Raw genomic sequence first — 19,157 nt, 5'->3', positions numbered from 1 at the left:
AATCACTCATGTACAGGTGTGTCAGTACTGCATTCACAACCAGTTGATGAATTGAAATCGATATCTTATTCAGTGATTGAGATCTCTGTTACAATGGAAACCTGCGAACAATGAAGTGTCAGACTAAAGATTAAAAGATTCTGACCCAAGTAAAGCTCGTCGGCCAGGAAATGGCTGAACTGTGGTCTGGTGAAACATGGATTAGATAATGTTAATGTGTATCTTGTCAGTCCTTCTGGTACTGCAGTTGTTTACCTTACAACATCTCTGTGTAACCATTTAATGAAAAATGTGCCTTTTTACTGACTAATTGTTGATTTTCTATTGTTTTTTTCCTTAGGCATCGGTAAGATTCATGGTCTGTGGTGCATGGTTGTTGCAAATGATGCTACTGTGAAAGGTGGTACGGCTTTTCCTATTACTGTAAAAAAACAATTGAGATCTCAAGAGATTGCCATCCAGAACCACCTACCTTGTGTATATGTGGTAGATAGTGGAGGAGCATTCCTACCACTTCAGGTAAGTAATGCTGGGAAATTACAAGCTTGCACAAAACATGACAAATGTTTGGGGTGTAGTTTTTTGACTAAACTGCAAGATTAGCCAAACCCAATAATCATTTTTATTCAGTTTTTGGCTTGAATATTCAGTATTAATTCAATATTGTAACCTATTACAGTTAGTTTCTAATGCTCACACTACTATTGTCATCCCCACCACCTTTTTATTTTGGGAAAAGATTTTTTTTTCCCCCTCAGAATATAGGTAAATAAGCTGTAATTTTATACCAATGATATGTCTGATCATAAAGACGAGGAAAATGTATTGTTTTAATATCATTTGTAGAAGCCTTCTATCCCACTTTTTGTGGATTTATGGAAAGGTTTATGCACAACTCAATGTGTTTTATTATTATGAAGGTGATGTCAATATGGCTGGTATCTGTGTGATTGTTTTTCTTGTGGACGCTACTGTTTAGTAATTCTTTTGCACATCATTGGTCATATTTATGCTGACAGAATCTGCTGCTAATCTTGAGAGAATTTAGTAAGGTGAGCCAACGTGAATTTGGCTGTCGCACATACCATTTGATGATAGAGGGAGCAGTTGTCTCATTTTACATACATAACTACAAAGCTTTTGTTGGTGAAGTAATCTCACAAGAACATTTAATTGCCAATGTAATATCTTTTATTTCACAGAGAGTACTGACTGCCCCTGAATTGTTTGTGCACCACTGTGCATCAGTAACAGTCTATACAATTGTGGAACACGTAGTCAACAAAGTAAAACCGAGGAAAGAAGATTATGGTTACTTTAGACAGATGGTTTCAAATGAAAGAAGCTTATGGCTGTTGTCAACTTAAATTTATCTTGTGATGCCACGATTAGAGCAGTTAATCCAAAGGTCACTAATTGATACATAGTAAGAAATCTTTTGAGACCTGTCATTTAAACATTTTAAACATTGTTTTCTAATTCCTCAAAGTCTTGTGCCCTTTGTGTTTGAGTTTATGGAAAAATAATTTGCGCACCATCTAATGGTTGAGTAAAACCAGCAGAAGTATTGCACATTTGTTTCATCGGGACATTCTGTAATGTCTGACTGTGGATGTTGCATATTCTAGTGGTTCTGCAAAAGCCTGGTTCTCCTAGATCGCTTTAACCAATATCTGCATGGTTTGTAAACTTCATGTATAATCTTCCTTATGATCTTGTTTCTTTATTTTTAATATATTAAACAGTAAAACTAAAAGATTTACAGTAAATGATATTACTATTTTGATGGTCCTTAATGTATGCTGTCTTTAATTTATTGAGAGGCTTGCACACGGAGTGTGCAGTCAACATAAAGGGTCAGTTTTAGTTAGGTGCAGATGTACTTGGACTGTCTTGACTTTACAGTGCATTTCTGTTAATTTGTCAGAATTCATGTGATTCCGAGTATTATGTGATTCAGTCCCAATTTTAAGTAAACCCAATGTGACCTCTTTTTGTGTGTAATGTAGATTTGAAGTAAACAAAGAAGGTAAGAGGTACATGGTCCTTTTGTTGAACAGGTCCAGTAGTACCAAACATTTAAATGTGTAAGTCATTATTAATGAAGAAAGCTATTAGTATTTAGGTTATCGTTTGTTTTTGTTTGTGCTGTGCTGTGTTCATTACTTTGTAATGCACTTAATAAAAACCTATTCAAGCTGTTACTACTCTGGGTTGTTTTCCGGTTTTTGCAGGTGTTCTTTACAGTATTTGAATAATCTTACTGTTTCCTAATACTTAATTAACAAGTTATGAGAAATGATTGTTACTATGGTGGTTAGAAGTGGGTGTTAAAATGTTCTGTATGAGAATATATTTTCCCCATTTGTTTTCCCAACTTAAAATGCACAAGCAGATTTATACAGGGTGTCCCAAAAAGAATATCAGAGTTTCAAAGAGCTATATTTATTGAATTATACAAGCATATGCAAAAACTGTTATTCACGTGTTTCCCACATTTTCTATAAATGTTCTATGTGCCCCCACGAGTAACTGTAACAATATCAAGGCGGTATTCAAATTCCTGCCAAACTCTAACGTATCGGGTTTGACGCTCTGAATGGCAGCCGTTATCTTCAACTTCATTTCATCCAAAGTTGTAGGCATTGGTGGTTGGAACACTAATCCTTTGACGTATCCCCAAAGGAAAAAGTCACATGGGGTGATATCTGGGGGTCTTGGAGGCCAATGGTGGAGTGACAAATCTTGATTCCCAGATCTTCCTATCCAACGTTGGGGATAGGTCTCACTTGGGAAATGCCACACTGGAAGAGACCAGTGAGGTGGTGCCCCATCCTGTTGAAAAATTAAATCGACTGGTTCTTGATCTTCCAATTGAGGAAACAGCCAATGTTGCAGCATTTGCAGGTACACAGCCCCTGTTACTGTGGTTCCTTCAAAAAAGTAAGGACCGTAAACTTTAGACTTGGAAATCGCGCAAAAAACACGTTAGTCTTGGGGGAGTCATGTTCATGTTCGATAACTGCATGAGGGTTTTCTTCACCCCAAATTCGTACATTATGACGATTTACCTTCCCACTAATGTGAAACGTGGCCTCATCACTGAAGATAATCAAGGAACAAAAATCTTCATTGGTCTCCAAATTTTGCTGGATGAAAGTTGCAAACTCGATGAGTCTTATCCCCTCGTCTAAGGGCCTGAACCAACTGCAGACGATACGGTTTCATAACCAACCGGCGTCAGAGAATTCTCCATACACTTGACTTTGGTATCTGTAACTCGTAACTTGCTCGTCGAACTGATTTCAATGGGCTCCGAGTGAATGCAGTTTGCACTCGGGCGACACTCTCAGCAGAGGAGGAAGTTTGAGGTCGCCCGGTGCTTTTACCTTTGCAGATACACCCAGTATCCCGAAATTGCCGGTACCATCAACGGATGTTATTGTAATTGGGAATGCCAGTACAATATTTTTGACGAAATGCCTGCTGCACAGTAACAACCGATTTGAGTTCTGGCGAATTCGCAAACGCAAAAAGCTTTTTGTTGTGGCACAGCCGTAACTGCAAACGTAACTAATTGAAATAACACACTGTTAGCTTTTTGATAAGCACTAGCACCGTCTACCGGCAACGAAATGAAACTAGATTAATTCCTCAAGACGTCACTAGGTTGCTCTGCAGTCTCCGTTGAATGGGCGCCAAGCTACAGTTCTTTTAAAACTCCGATTTATTCTTTTTGGGACACCCGGTATATGCTGTGAATTTAGAAGAAAAAAAAAATTACTTGTGTAAGGCACTGCAGTTTCTGGTGTAAAGTTCACTATAGTAGCTTGCAAAACATATGCATAAGACCTGTGAAGTTCTGATTTTACTATGATAATTCAAAGATAGTCCATGTCTAGAAAGAATGTAGTCAAGAGATTAATCATGCCAAAGGTACTTTAACCAGCTGGTGGAACACACCACCACAATTTACCTTTTTCCATAACCCTTGAGAATCAGCCATGATTTTATTGTTTAAGGTTTGTGCACCTTTTGTTATTTTGATGTAGGAGGTTCAGCATTGTCTACCGTGGGCTTTTTGTGCAGTGAATCTGTTAAAATGAGAAACATTCAGTTAAATGTATAGTTTTATGAACTTACTTCAACATAGAGATGTTTAAGCTCAAAATATAATTTCTTAAAACATGTTAAATATTTTATTTTGGAAGTATATAACAATTTTAAATGTGTTTTATATATATACTTGTTTTCAGGCTGAAATTTTTCCTGATAAGAATCAAGGGGGCCGAACATTTTACTATGAAGCCATAATGTCAGCCATGAAAATTCCACAGGTATTGACAAATTTAAGATCTGCATTTCCTAGGAAACATAATTTAGAGAAAGACCAAAAGAAATAGAAATATATGAAGCTTTCATCCTTGTTTGTGAATGTAAAAGTTGAGTGACAAACTATAGAAGTTCAATTTATACATATTTTACATTTAGACCATTATTATTGACATGTGGTTTTGATTATTACGTTTAGTTTTAGTCAGTCTCCTGACTAAAATATATTTCAGTTTTTGGCAACCATGTGCATTTCAGCCAAAGCAAAAATGACTAAAAATCAATATAATTTCAGTCTATCAATTTCTTTAGGCACGTTTTAGTGATATCTACTCACTTTTCTTAGTTCTTAATTTTTATTTATTAAGAAATTTGAGATAAGCTTCAAAAACCTGTTGTGCCAAGATCTGCAACCCTAAGCCAGTTTTTCAGATTTTGGCACTGCTATTGTGCTCTTGCTGAAGGAATATGTGTGTTTAGATGGAGCATTTTAGGAGAAATCTAATTTAAGTCCTTAGATTGTCACTAGTTCATCAAGTAAAAATTTTGAATGTTCTATGGTATTTTACTTTCAGGTTTTTCTTTTTTTTTTTATTATTATTATTTCTTTAAATATAAAGTAAAACTACTAATGCAATAAAGAGGGTGCACAGAACAATGTTAATTGTTCTACTTTAATAAAAATAGCCTTTCACAACATTCAGACTATTTTGCTAACCTTCATAAATTAAACGTATACTAGTGGACATAATCTGATTCAAGTAATCTAAATATCTTAATGTCATGTTTTATGTTTCTTCCACAACACGTTTTGTTAGACATACTGTAAACTATAGCACTGAATTTAAGAAAGCAATCCGACTAGGTGACCTCTTGTGTGGCTACAGTTTGCTGAAGGTGGTTTATTCTTCTGTTTTTAACATTCCAATGAATGAGTTCAGTAGGGCCCACTTAAGAGTGCGCAGCTAGGCTTCTGAAGTGCACCCCTGACTCAGTGCCACAAATCATAATTGTAACATACCTCAACATTTTTAATGATAAAAGGCATGTGGAAGCTTATGAACCAATAAATGTCACACCAGGAAACTACAAGTGTTGCTATGGAATACATGCACATTCTTCTTTGTGCTTTTAAGGTATACTAAACAATTATTAGAAAATATGAAGGTATATGCAGTGTCTTTTTTTTAACCAAAGCCATTAATTAGCTTTCATGCACTTGATGTGCTAGAGAAATGTCCAGCTGAAAGATTGACTTGTTGTTCATGTTTTATTAAGAAAAAGTGTGTCCCATCATCTCAACTATTCTATGAAGTTATTACAATTTGAAACTAATGTGAGAATTATACTTGGCTCTTTAAATGCTGGACAATTTCAGAATTTGCAGCTAATTGCTAAACAAATACAACATAAAATGCTGAGAACTGCACAGTTAAAAAAAATAAATGTGCTGGGCTTATATCCCAGTAACGGTTGGTTGGCTTTACTCCTCCTGGCAGGACCTCCGTTTTATATCCAGTCTGGTAACTGTCTATGTTAAGTTTGCACACTGTACATATGTGTATTTGTATGTGTGTTTCCTCTTTTAATGTTAACAAATTCTATATTCCATGTGTGACTCATCTGATGGCATACTTCATTACCATATCTACATTGTGTTTTTTGAATACTCCTCTCTCATTTTTGCTTATTGCCAGTCTTAGTTCCATTTGAAAAGCCCTTAATCTGTGCTCATGCTTTTTACTACAAAACACCAACTATATGACTATATGTTTAAGCCAATGTTAAATGAAGGAGGCTGCAGGCGCACTGTTTTTGTTGTGACACTGAATACTGGTCCTGTAGAACTTGTGTACAATGAAGTATTATGTAAATTCATTGGCGTGTACTTTTCCACAGTATATGGTAATATAAGGAGGGTGGTGTCCATCATGAGATCCTGTTGATCATATACTAGAAAAATGGCTTCAGGACATGAGTGGATATATAAAAGCAACTCTATTTCACTGTCAAATTTAAATTTATATTCATGTTATGTATTAAAATAATAATCAAATAACCATATAATTCATTATTTGGGAGTGGTGTAAACTATGACATGCAAATCCATCCATCCATTATCCAACCCGCTATATCCTAACTACAGGGTCACGGGGGGGGGGGGGGGGGGGGGGTCTGCTGGAGCCAATCACACAGGGCGCAAGGCAGGAAACAAACCTCAGGCAGGCATGCAAATCCACAAATAGAAAATATTTTAAACCGGTCAAAAGAACTTTCAAAACAATTGAAGTCCATAAACGCATGTATTAACCAGTGCTGTCATGCTTTCCCATTGCACATGAAACTATTGAACTCATGCTGTCTGCATGTCTGCCTGCCATTCATGTCAATCTACTCTATTCACCTTACAGTGCATCCAGAAAGTATTCACAGCACATCGCTTTTTCCACATTTTGTTATGTTACAGCCTTATTCCAGAACGAATTAAATTAATTTTTTTCCTCAGAATTCTGCACACAACACCCCATAATGACAACGTGAAAAAAGTTTACTTGAGGTTTTTGCAAATTTATTAAAAATTGAGAAATCCCATGTACATAAGTATTCACAGCCTTTGCTCAATACTTTGTCGATGCACCTTTGGCAGCAATTACAGCCTCAAGTCTTTGTGAATTTGATGCCACAAGCTTGGCACATCTATCCTTGGCCAGTTTCGCCCATTCCTCTTTGCAGCACCTCTCAAGCTCCATCAGGTTGGATGGGAAGCGTCGGTGCACAGCCATTTTAAGATCTCTCCAGAGATGTTCAATTGGATTCAACGTCTGGGCTCTGGCTGGGCCACTCAAGGACATTCACAGAGTTGTCCTGAAGCCACTCCTTTGATATCTTGGCTGTGTGCTTAGGGTCGTTGTCCTGCTGAAAGATGAACCGTCGCCCCAGTCTGAGGTCAAGAGCACTCTGGATCAGGTTTTCATCCAGGATGTCTCTGTACATTGCTGCAATCATCTTTCCCTTTATCCTGATTAGTCTCCCAATTCCTGCTGCTGAAAAACATCCCCACAGCATGATGCTGCCACCACCGTGCTTCACTGTAGGGATGGTGCCTGGTTTCCTCCAAACGTGACGCCTGGCATTCACACCAAAGAGTTCAATCTTTGTCTCATCAGACCAGAGAATTTTCTTTCTCATGGTCTGAGAGTCCTTCAGGTGTCTTTTGGCAAACTCCAGGCGAGCTAGACAGGTGTGTGCCTTTCCAAATCCTGTCCAATCAACTGAATTTACCACAGGTGGACTCCAATTAAGCTGCAGAAACATCTCAAGGATGATCAGGGGAAACAGGATGCACCTGAGCTCAATTTTGAGCTTCATGGCAAAGGCTGTGAATACTTATGTACATGTGCTTTCTCAATTTTTTTATTTTTAATAAATTTGCAAAAACCTCAAACTTTTTTCACGTTGTCATTATGGGGTGTTGTGTGTAGAATTCTGAGGAAAAAAATGAATTTAATCCATTTTGGAATAAGGCTGTAACATAAAAAAATGTGGAAAAAGTGATGCGCTCTGAATACTTTCCGGATGCACTGTATGCTTAGAGTCTGACAATTCCCACAATACTTCATGATTTTTATGCTAATTTGTCCAGTTTTAGACACCTGGTAGGTTAAACAAAATAGCTGGCTAGACAAAGAGAAGGTATGGGAGCAAAATTTCACAAGTTAGAGATTGTATGGTCTAATGTTACAAAATCTATCCTAGCTGGGAAGATCCATCCATCCTCTTCCGCTTATCCGAGGTCGGTTCGCAGGGGCAGCAGCTTGAGCAGAGATGCCCAGACTTCCTTCTCCCCGGCCACTTCTTCTAGCTCTTCCGGGAGAATCCCAAGGCGTTCCCAGGCCAGTCGAGAGACATAGTCCCTCCAACGTGTCCTGGGTCTTCCCCGGGGCCTCCTCCCGGTTAGACGTGCCCGGAACACCTCACCAGGGAGGCGTCCAGGAGGCATCCTGATCAGATGCCCGAGCCACCTCATCTGACTCCTCTCGATGCGGAGGAGCAGCGGCTCTACTCTGAGCCCCTCCTGGATGACTGAGCTTCTCACCCTATCTTTAAGGGAGAGCCCAGACACCCTGCGGAGGAAACTCATTTCAGCTGCTTGTATTCGCGATCTCGTTCTTTCGGTCACTACCCATAGCTCATGACCATAGGTGAGGGTAGGAACATGATCGACTGGTAAATCGAGAGCTTTGCCTTATGGCTCAGCTCCTTTTTCACCACGACAGATCGATACAGAGCCCGCATCACTGCGGACGCCGCACCGATCCACCTGTCAATCTCGCGCTCCATTCTTCCCTCACTCGTGAACAAGACCTCGAGATACTTGAACTCCTCCACTTGAGGCAGGATCTCGCTCCCAACCCTAAGAGGGCACTCCACCCTTTTCCGGCTGAGGACCATGGTCTCGGATTTGGAGGTGCTGATTCCCATCCCAGCTGCTTCACACTCGGCTGCGAACCAGTCCAGAGAGAGCTGAAGATCACGGCCTGATGAAGCAAACAGGACATCATCATCTGCAAAAAGCAGTGAACCAATCCTGAGTCCACCAAACCAGACCCCCTCAACACCCTGGCTGCGCCTAGAAATTCTGTCCACAAAAGTTATGAACAGAATCGGTGACAAAGGGCAGCCCTGGAGGAGTCCAGCTCCCACTGGAAACTGGTTCAACTTACTGCTGGCAATGCGGACCAAGCTCAGGGACCGAAAAGCCCTTATCAAGGGGGCCGGTACCCCATACTCTCGGAGTACCCCCCACAGGATTCCCCGAGGGACACGGTCGAACGCCTTTTCCAAGTCCACAAAACACATGTAGACTGGTTGGGCGAACTCTCATGCACCCTCCAGGACCCTGCTAAGGGTGTAGAGCTGGTCCACTGTTCCGCGACCAGGACGAAAACCACACTGTTCTTCCTGAATCCATGGTTCGACTATCCGACGGACCCTCCTCTCCAGAACCCCCGAATAGACTTTTCCATCGAGGCTGAGGAGTGTGATCCCTCTGTAGTTGGAACACACCCTCCGGTCCCCCTTCTTAAAGAGGGGCACCACCACCCCGGTCTGCCAATCCAGAGGCACTGTCCCTGATGTCCATGCGATGTTGTAGAGACGTGTCAACTAAGACAGCCCTACAACATCCAGAGCCTTTAGGAACTCCGGGCATATCTCATCCACCCCCGGGGCCCTGCCACCAAGGAGTTTTTTGACCACCTCGGTGACCTCAGTCCCAGAGATGGGGGAGCCCACCTCCGAGTCCCCAGGCTCTGCTTCCTCATTGGAAGGCATGTTATTGGGATTGATGAGGTCTTCGAAGTACTCCCCCCCCCCCCCCACCGATCCACAACGTCCCGAGTCGAGGTCAGCAGCACACCATCCCCACCATATACAGTGTTGACACTGCACTGCTTCCCCCTCCTGAGACGCCGGACGGTGGACCAGAATCTCCTCGAAGCCGTCCGAAAGTTGTTCTCCATGGCCTGCCCAAACTCCTCCCATGCCCGAGTTTTTGCCTCAGCAACCACCGAAGCTGCATTCCGCTTGGCCTGCCGGTACCTATTAGCTGCCTCCAGAGTCCCACAGGACAAAACGGACCGGTAGGACTCCTTCTTCAGCTTGACGGCATCCCTCACCGCCAGTATCCACCAACGGATTCGAGGATTGCCACCACGACAGGCACCGACCACCTTACGGCCACAGCTCTGGTCAGCCGCCTCAACAATAGAGGCACGGAACATGGCCCATTCGGACTCAATGTCCCCCACCTCCCTCGGGACATGGTCAAAGTTCTGCCGGAGGTGGGAGTTGAAGCTACTTCTGACAGGGGGCTCTGCCAGATGTTCCCAGCAGACCCTTACAACACGTTTGGGCCTACCAGGCCTGACCGGCATCCTCCCCCACCATCGAAGCCAACTCACCACCAGGTGGTGATCAGTTGACAGCTCCGCCCCTCTCTTCACCCGAGTGTCCAAGACATGTGGCCGCAGGTCCGACGACACGACCACAAAGTCGATCATCGAACTGAGGCCTAGGGTGTCCTGGTGCCAAGTGCACATATGAACACCCCTATGCTTGAACATGGTGTTCGTTATGGACAATCCGTGACGAGCACAGAAGTCCAATAACAAAACACCACTCGGGTTCAGATCGGGGGGGCCATTCCTCCCAATCACGCCCTTCCAGGTCTCACTGTCATTGCCCACGTGAGCATTGAAGTCTCCCAGCAGTACGAGGGAGTCCCCAGATGGTATGCCCTCTAGCACACCCTCTAGGAACTCCAAAAAGGGTGGGTACTCCGAACTGCTGTTCGGTGCATACGCACAAACAACAGTTAGGACCCGTCCCCCCACCCGAAGGCGAAGGGAGGCTACCCTCTCGTCCACCGGGGTAAACCCCAATGTACAGGCTCCAAGTCGGGGGGCAATAAGTATACCCACACCCGCTCGGCGCCTCTCACCGGGGGCAACTCCAGAGTTGTACAGAGTCCAGCCCCTCTCAAGGAGATTGGTTCCAGAGTCCAAGCTGTGCGTCGAGGTGAGCCCGACTATATCTAGCCGGAATCTCTCAACCTCACGCACAAGCTCAGGCTCCTTCCCCTTCAGAGAGGTGACATTACACGTCCCAAGAGCCAGCTTCTGTAGCCGAGGATCGGACCTCCAAGGTCCCCGCCTTTGGCCACCACCCAACTCACACTGCACCCAACCTCCTTGGCCCCTCCCATAGGTGGTGAGCCCATGGGAAGGGGGACCCACGTTGCCTCTTCGGGCTGTGCCCGGCCGAGCCCCATGGGTGCAAGCCTGGCCACCAGGCGCTCGCCATCGAGCCCCACCTCCAGGCCTGGCTCCAGAGGGGGGGCCCCGGTGACCCGCGTCCATGCGAGGGAAAACGCCGTCCAAATTTTTTATTCGTCATAGGAGGTTTGTATAAGATAACCTATGAAAATGACTTATTATGTATGGTGTCATTTTTGAATTACTCTGCTCTCCTCCTTGGAGTCAGTTTGAACCAATATGTGAAGACAGCATAAGTGGCAAAGATTGGATTGAATAGATTTTGTGCCTGACTATATGTCAGAAACCACTATGCCTTAGTGCTGTTCCTGTCATCTAATGTTGTGGAAATGGTAGACTGTTCCTTGTATTGCTGGCCAACAAAAGTAGTGATGAGCAAACCCCACAGAGTTTGCTTCACTGTAAGCGTGGCAAAATCACAAACTTTTTATGAACTTCGCTGTGCTTTATGAAGCGTATTGAAGACAAAGGGGAAGGAGAAACTGAACTAGTTTTGAGTGGATTATAATGGTTGTGACGATGCTGGTCCCCTACAGACTCCCTCTTCCCACATGGGAGGCTGCTGAACCAACACCGTCGATAGTTATGACCGAGATGAGCTGACAAATGAGGACAAATCTCAGATGGAGCCAGGGGGTGGTTGAAAGTGCTCATGTGCTTTAATTAAACAGTCAAAAACAAAACCAAAAGTGTCCACAGTGGAATGTTCTTTTAAAAAAAAAAAAAAAACATAAAATCATTGAAATGTGGAGATAAACTCAATAAATAAATAAATCCGTTAAAATGCAGTATCTCTTCACCCGATCGCAGCCCACCACCTTCTGTCTCCCCGGCTCACCCATCACTGACGTTGCTGGTGGAACCTCTGCAGCACAAAGTCCTTTCTGCCAACCCCCATCTTGGCTGCTGCCACACTGTGCAGCCAGACCGTCTGAGTTCGGCACACCTCCTGTCTTCCTTCGCGCTGACAGACACTCCTCGGATCCACTGAGAGGTCTTACGCCCCACTGTACATGCTCCGTCATCTCGAGCTGCCTTCTCCTTCCTGGTTTCTGGATCATCTCCCTTGACTGCCTTTTTCCGTCCTTTAACCTCCTTCTGTTCTCTTTTATGTCCCCATATCTTTTCTCCTTTATTATCTCATTCCCTCTGTGCCAGCCCATATATACACACCTGTCTCCATGGGCGCAGCGCCTTAATCACATGCCGCAGGAAGGCAATGAAGCAATTGAGAATGATCGCACCCGCACATACAGGTGTGACTCGCCCCAACTATCTCATTACCTCTCCGCGGTCGTGCAATCGCGCCCACGGAGAGTGACACGGCTTTATGGATTTAAAACCTGGCCATTTTGTTGTAGCCGCGGACCTGCCATACCACAATGGTGCAATGGTCTTTTAAGTGCCCCGAGGACTAGAAAAAAGTCTCTCAACTATGCGGCCAATGGTGGCCAAATATGTGATCTGAACTGTGAGGCACTGGTGCTAACCACTGTGCCTCTGCACATCAAACGACAAAAGACACAGACAGAAGAAATACCACAAATAAAATGCAGCAATTGGCCACTACGTAGCATTAAGTAAATAAAATGTAGGTCATTACGCTCGCAGAGTTCCACTGGACTGACTCATTCCATTGTTTGACGTGGCTCTGGGCACATTTGTTTCAGATTTATCCGTGAAGATACTTTGATTAAGAAGAAAAAAAACCCCTCATAAATAGTAAATCTTTTGTTTTTATTATTTCATAGCATGTCCTGTGTTTTCGGATGAGTGGAGGGTGGGATCTCTGTTAAGGCTTGTTTAGGGATTGTATCTGGGCACAAGGATCAGTGTAATATATCTGGTGACAGTACTCATTATAAGTCTCATTATGGTCAGCTAATGTATCCCTCAAATGAAAACACTGAATTTTAATTTATTCTTTTAAATGCATGTGTTAAAATCCATGAGTGGAAGAGTGGGGTTTGCACTTGGTAAAATGAGTGCAGTTAGAGATGGGGTGTGAGTGAGTGGATCTCCCTGAACGGTCAAGCATAATATACTTTTTTTTATTTCTTCATGTGCTTCCAACCCAGAAATGGCCATATCGGTGATGATCTCACAGCAAGCATGTGTGAAAGTTCTGTGCATGGCTCTGGGTTGTCACACTGGGTTTGCAAAGCATCATTTTCTTTGCTTTGAGAAAAAAATGTTCACCTGAGTCGGCCATACATGGGGAAATTTTCAGTACAGTATTTGGAGAACAAGGTCACCGGTGAACACGGCATATTCACTGATTTTAAAATACAGTTTAGTGAATTTCAATGATCAACACTAAAGAAAGGTAACATAAAGATAAAGTCACCATTTTGTAGAAGTTAATGCCATGTACTATAAAATAAAACTGTTGTGTGTGTGCTTGTGTGTCTGGTCCCTCTGAGCAATCTGATTGGCCAGTTCGGCTTTGGTGATGTGATCAACATAGGAAGTGTAGAAAAGGAGGAGTGAAGACCTAGGAGGTATGCGGAGAGTCCTCTTCAAAGACATGAAGTATTTGCAAGAATATGAATGATGTTTTCATAGCAGGTAATGGCAGCCTCGAAATAATGGAGCCTGAGAAACGAGCTTCATGGGAATGCACTCAAGAGAGGGAACGCTAAGCAAGAGAGGTTCAGACACATGTGGATACAGAGGAAACGCATATGAGGAGCACTGAAAATACACAAGTCAAGAACTATCAAATATTTTAAATTTTATTTTTTTATTACCTGTATGTGGATAATTTATTCATAATCTTACATTGTTTATGTAGATACTTTTAATTTACTTCTGGGTAGCAAGGTTATTTAGGTTTTATATTTTTAATTTTTATTATTATTATTTTTTTTAATAAACTACACTGCATAGATGAAACCAAACGAAATAACTGACAGTACTCTGTAAACCATTAATATTAACAGTGAAGTCCAACCCAGTCTAGTACAGCAAGTGTAGAAGACAATATGTGCAATGAAAATCCCTGTGAACAGACCTCTGAAGGAAATGTAAATCTAGGGTGTGATTGGTAGCACTCCCTAGATGATGTATCCAACCAAGACAAAATCCCACAAAGAGGCTCAGAACAGCACATACTGTACATCTAAAAGAAACTGTAATCCACAATGGTTGTAGCCGTAATCCAATAGTGTGTGGGATGCATAGAAATAAATACAGAAGTTAAACAGTCCCCTCTGCGACTTTTTGGCTATTTTTTAAAGAGCTTGCTTACTTATCATTCATCCTAGCAACCCCTGTGTCCACTGACTGTGCCGAATGGTGTAATGGCCAGGGCTGCTGGGAGTTGTAGGCAATTTTAAGTAGCTCTGCTAAAGGCTGCTTTGTTAAAATGCACAGCATGTTGCTCTTGCCTTCTCTTTCCACCTCACAGCCTCCCCCGCATTTAGATTTTTATTAAATCATGCAGTACTTCTTATTTAAGCATCGTCGTCTTCTTGAGAAGTGCAAAGCTCTTTTCATTTTAGAAATGCTCTTTTTGAATAGTGCATCTCCTTTTATTAAAGCACTCGTACTGTCTCTGTACATATTCTCAGATTTTATTTTAATCTGACACAGAAGGTTATCTTATCTAATGTTGCTTGTAATTAGTTTTTCTGGGTTTAGAAAATTGGAAAAAAAAATTCCAGTGCTCCACTCTAAACTGAAGTGTTCACAATTGGAACATTGTCTTCCTGAAATTCACAAGCAGCTTTCATTTTAGAGCTCCTCTTTCTCTCTTTTTTTTGTTTCTCAATACACCTCTCCATACAGAATAAACATGACTGCTATTATTTTTGAACAAAATTTACAATGAAAAGTGTAGATACATATTAAGTTTTATTTTTAGGTATGATCTTGGTTTCCTTAAGCATATTTTTAACATATGTCTACATATGCAATTAAGAACATCAGAAAGGTTTTGATAAGAACAGACTATCCGCCACAATATAGCCTATTAATTCCCATTGACATTACATTTCTAAAATGTCACTGATTTAAAATTTGAAATTTGCTAATTTCAAGTGTGCTTCCTTATTTTTTTTATCTTCAGTACCTATAGATCTTTGTATTATGTATAAAATTCACATATAACCAGATTCTCTTTTCCTGTATTCCCTTGTTAACTAAGTGAGATTGATCTTAATTTCTCCCACCTTTACTTAAATCCCTTATTCTTACTCTGCTTAAACTATCAAGATTTATTTCTTTCTGTCCTCCGTTATTACTTACAAAATTAGAATATTAACACCTTTCCCCTGTTGCTATTGCTTTGTTTTATTATGAGGAATAAAACTGCATACAATATTCCAGATAAAGCTCCAATGAGTATTAAGCAACTTTGAATTTCGATTTTTAATGTTTATTTTGCTAATCTGTTTCTCCTTTTTAATTTTTGTTTTTCTCAAAGTCCAAACTTGTGGTTTCCAACTATGGTAAGGCTGTATGTGGCAATGAAAATGGTTAATGTTCCATTGTGAATTGGTAATATTTGATCTTTAGGTGGCAGTAGTGTGTGGCTCTTGTACTGCCGGAGGTGCCTACATCCCAACTATGGCTGAAGAATCTGTAATTGTGGACAAGATTGGGACAATATTCCTTGGTGGCCCTCCTCTTGTGAAAGCTGCAACAGGGGAGGATGTTTCACCAGAAGACCTAGGAGGAGCTAGAGTGCATTCTGAGTAAGAGGAAAGGGGCCTGGTCCCATTATTTGTATCAGTGTTCTTTTTTATATTTTATCATTGGGAAGACAAGTTCTAAAAGTTTTTTTGTAATTCTATGATAATACTATACACAATCGATTCATTAGGTGACATAAGATTGGCATTTTGTAACTTTATTATAGGGATTCAAAATAATAGTTTTTTTTTTCATTTTTGTCTGTCGGCTCATTTATCAGTTTTGTAAACCACTTTCCTTTTATGATGTTTACATAGGCTATAGATTGGAGAATGTAGATTACACCTCCTGGGGCCTCATGTATAAACGGTGCATACGCACAAAAATGTTGCGTAAGAACGTTTCCATGTTCAAATCGATGTACAAAACCTAAACTTGGCGTAAAGCCATGCACATTTCCACGGTAGCTCATACACTGTCGTACGCAAGTTCTCTGCTCAGTTTTGCAGACTGGTAGCACCCAGCGTCAAAGCGGTGCTACTGTTCCTGTGTGGTCATCCTTTCTTTTTTAGATCCACATCCCTGACGCGGCTTTATAAATACAGGTACTTGTCGACTTACGACCGCGATTGGTTCCGACTGACTGGTTGTAAGTTGATCTGGACGTAAGTCGGCATATGTTAATTTAAGGTAAGAATATTAGACTGGGTAATAATATTGTAATCATCTTAAAGTAATATTTTATCAACATTTTCTTACTTTCTAAGACAAACACAGCATACTACAGTACAATTTGTTTAATATGTGGAAAACGTACAAAACAAGAAATACTGTACTGTACATTTAATTCCTGGCACCACTGGTGCTTGGCTGCGTGTTGTCGATATCGCCTTCATCAGATCAGGCGAGGCTGCGGACGGGGTGATGGGAGGAGTTGCTCTTTTCATAAACATAGTGAGCTTCGTCTGAATTGTTTGTTTTTTTTTCTCTTCATAAATTTCGCAATAAGGACGACATGTGTTGCGTGCCATCCGTTCAATCCTCGCAAATCGTTCAATATTTGGGTCCATTTTTTCAAAATGAGCGAGGAGTTTATTCAGTAGAGATAAATCTTCTGACAATCCCTTTGTGGTGAACATTCTTTGTGGCACCTCCTCCTCTTCGTCTTACTCCAATTCTCTTGTTTCTTCTTCCGCCACTCTTTTTCTTCTTCCAATTCTATCAGCTCTTCATTCATAAGTTCACCTGATTCCCGGTCTAGCAACTCCTCGACATCTTCCATTTCACATTCCAATGAAAGGTCTTTTGACAGTTTCACTATTTCTTCACGAATCTCATCAAGTTCTTGTTCACTGTTAAATCCAGCAAAAGTATTTACATAACGCTTAACACACTTCTTCCATACGCCATTCATACACTGTGAGTCGACATTTCTTGCGGGGAGGGCTTCCGTTTTCTCTGATCTGAGTTCACCTCTGTTATAGCGCGTCTTTATTTGAAAAGAGCAGTGTCATATCGGGGCGAGTGTGAACGCTAACTTTGACAAGCACTATAAATTTACAGCGGTTGTTACAGACGTAAATCAAATGTATGTTTTTATTGTATAATATTAACAATAACAGCAGCTCTCTACTCAAAGCGGTAAACTCGAGAAGCTGCTAGCATCGAACCCAGAAGCTCTTGATTGGGAGTCAGCAGTTGTGTGTGGGAACTGTTAACATTTGAATGTGATGATTGTATATAAAACTTGTGCACGAACGAGACTGGGATAACTGTGGATGTGGATGTGAGTGGTGTGTGTGACTGAGAATGACTGGTGTGAAGCCTGAAGTCCAAATATCAAATAAACACTTTCACAAGTACAAGTATAACAGAACAAGTGCGCTTTTATTCAAGAAGAAAAAAGAAAGCAGGTTGCGGTAAGCAGTTGATGCGACTGCTTGCGTAGTGCAATCCTAAGAACTGCCCAATCAAGAGCTTCTGGGTTTGATGCTGGCAGCTTCTCAAGTTTGCCGTTTTGAGTAGAAAGCTGCTATTAGTGTTAATATTATAGGGTTATATGTTAGGGTTATATTATTATCGAAAATTGCCAAAACAACAAGACACAAACACACGTGGGGCAACACTGCTGCGTATATTTTTACTGCTGCGTAGCGAGACTTGAGAGTGCGGGAAACTGGCGCTGCCAACAGCTGGCGGGGGAAACAGTCAAACTCGTCGTAAAGTCGAACAGTCGTAACTTGCATAGGTCGTATGTCGACGAGTACCTGTACACTGAAATTAACCATATATTGTTTATTAGTTTAATGCATCTGATTGTAATTAACTTGTAACAATATAATGGTCCACAGAATGGTCAAACTTATTCCAAATACCATAACTGCTTTAGCATTGTTACTCTCACTGCACCTTCTTCTTTCAGCTGCTCCCGTTAGGTGTTGCCACATCGGGTCATCTTTTTCCATATTACTCTCACTGCACCACTCAGAGTATTTATATCACTGTATCTGAGTGGTGAATCACAGCTGTACAGCAACTGATCGGAAAGAGAATTATCTGTATACAGCATCAAGCACAAGCTGCCTCAGCCATGCTGTCTATTGAACTGCTCTCATATGACACACATTTTAGAGCCTTTCCTGTACTGACCTCGCAGTTCAGAAACAGTTTCATCGTAAGAACTCTAAACGCACTCAATCAGTCCATCAAGTGCTCATTGTAGAACTGTTTGTACTTAAGTACAATTACTTCAATGTAAACTTGCGATAGTTATAATATTACACAACCTGAGCCACTTTATAAAGCGTGTATTTACATATGATGACGATATCATTTTTAAAATGAAATGCAGCAAAATGTTTATTATACAGATAAAACTTGAACTTTAACTATACAGTGCCACAGCGCTAGCGAGCCGCTGGTGCTCCGTTCACAGATTTTTCCTGCCTCATGCTGTATTCTTGCTGGTGCTGACGCGAAACTGAAGGGATAGATGGATAGAATAATTAAACGCATACTATGGAGATATTTCGATGTTCCTTTAAACGTTTTGAAGAATCGGCGTTCTAAGCTTACAGATGGCTTAACCTCTATTACAGAGCTGATTGTGTGGCGATTGGGTATTTGGAGAAAGAAAAGTAAGGACAGGAATTGGAGGTTAGTACGTTTGAAAGAGACAGTACTGCTACAATACAGTATTTCATTGAAGGTCGCGCATGGCACAGCAAGCATCTTGTGTGAGACATGAACAATCAGTACACCACCGTGTTCCCATGTTTAATAAAATGCTTTAACTCCTATCATCATGAAAATGATATCACGTATACATCTCAGTATTTTAATTATTCAGAGAGC

General features: G+C 41.5%; 1 protein-coding gene across 1 annotated transcript in view; it reads left to right on the top strand.

The window, feature by feature from the left end:
• The window catches only part of si:ch211-198n5.11 (methylcrotonoyl-coenzyme A carboxylase 2), a 70,757-nt gene that overhangs the window by 16,310 nt on the left and 35,290 nt on the right, over nt 1–19,157 (top strand). Inside the window, exons 4-6 of the mRNA XM_028812169.2 lie at nt 341–519; nt 4,257–4,337; nt 15,687–15,865. Coding sequence (XP_028668002.1) covers nt 341–519; nt 4,257–4,337; nt 15,687–15,865 — 439 coding nt within the window. The remainder of the gene's footprint in view (nt 1–340; nt 520–4,256; nt 4,338–15,686; nt 15,866–19,157) is intronic.

The sequence above is a fragment of the Erpetoichthys calabaricus genome, chromosome 10 (assembly GCF_900747795.2).
Source record: "Erpetoichthys calabaricus chromosome 10, fErpCal1.3, whole genome shotgun sequence".
NCBI classification, from domain to species: domain Eukaryota; kingdom Metazoa; phylum Chordata; class Cladistia; order Polypteriformes; family Polypteridae; genus Erpetoichthys; species Erpetoichthys calabaricus.
This window is presented reverse-complemented; position numbering and strand designations above follow the sequence as displayed.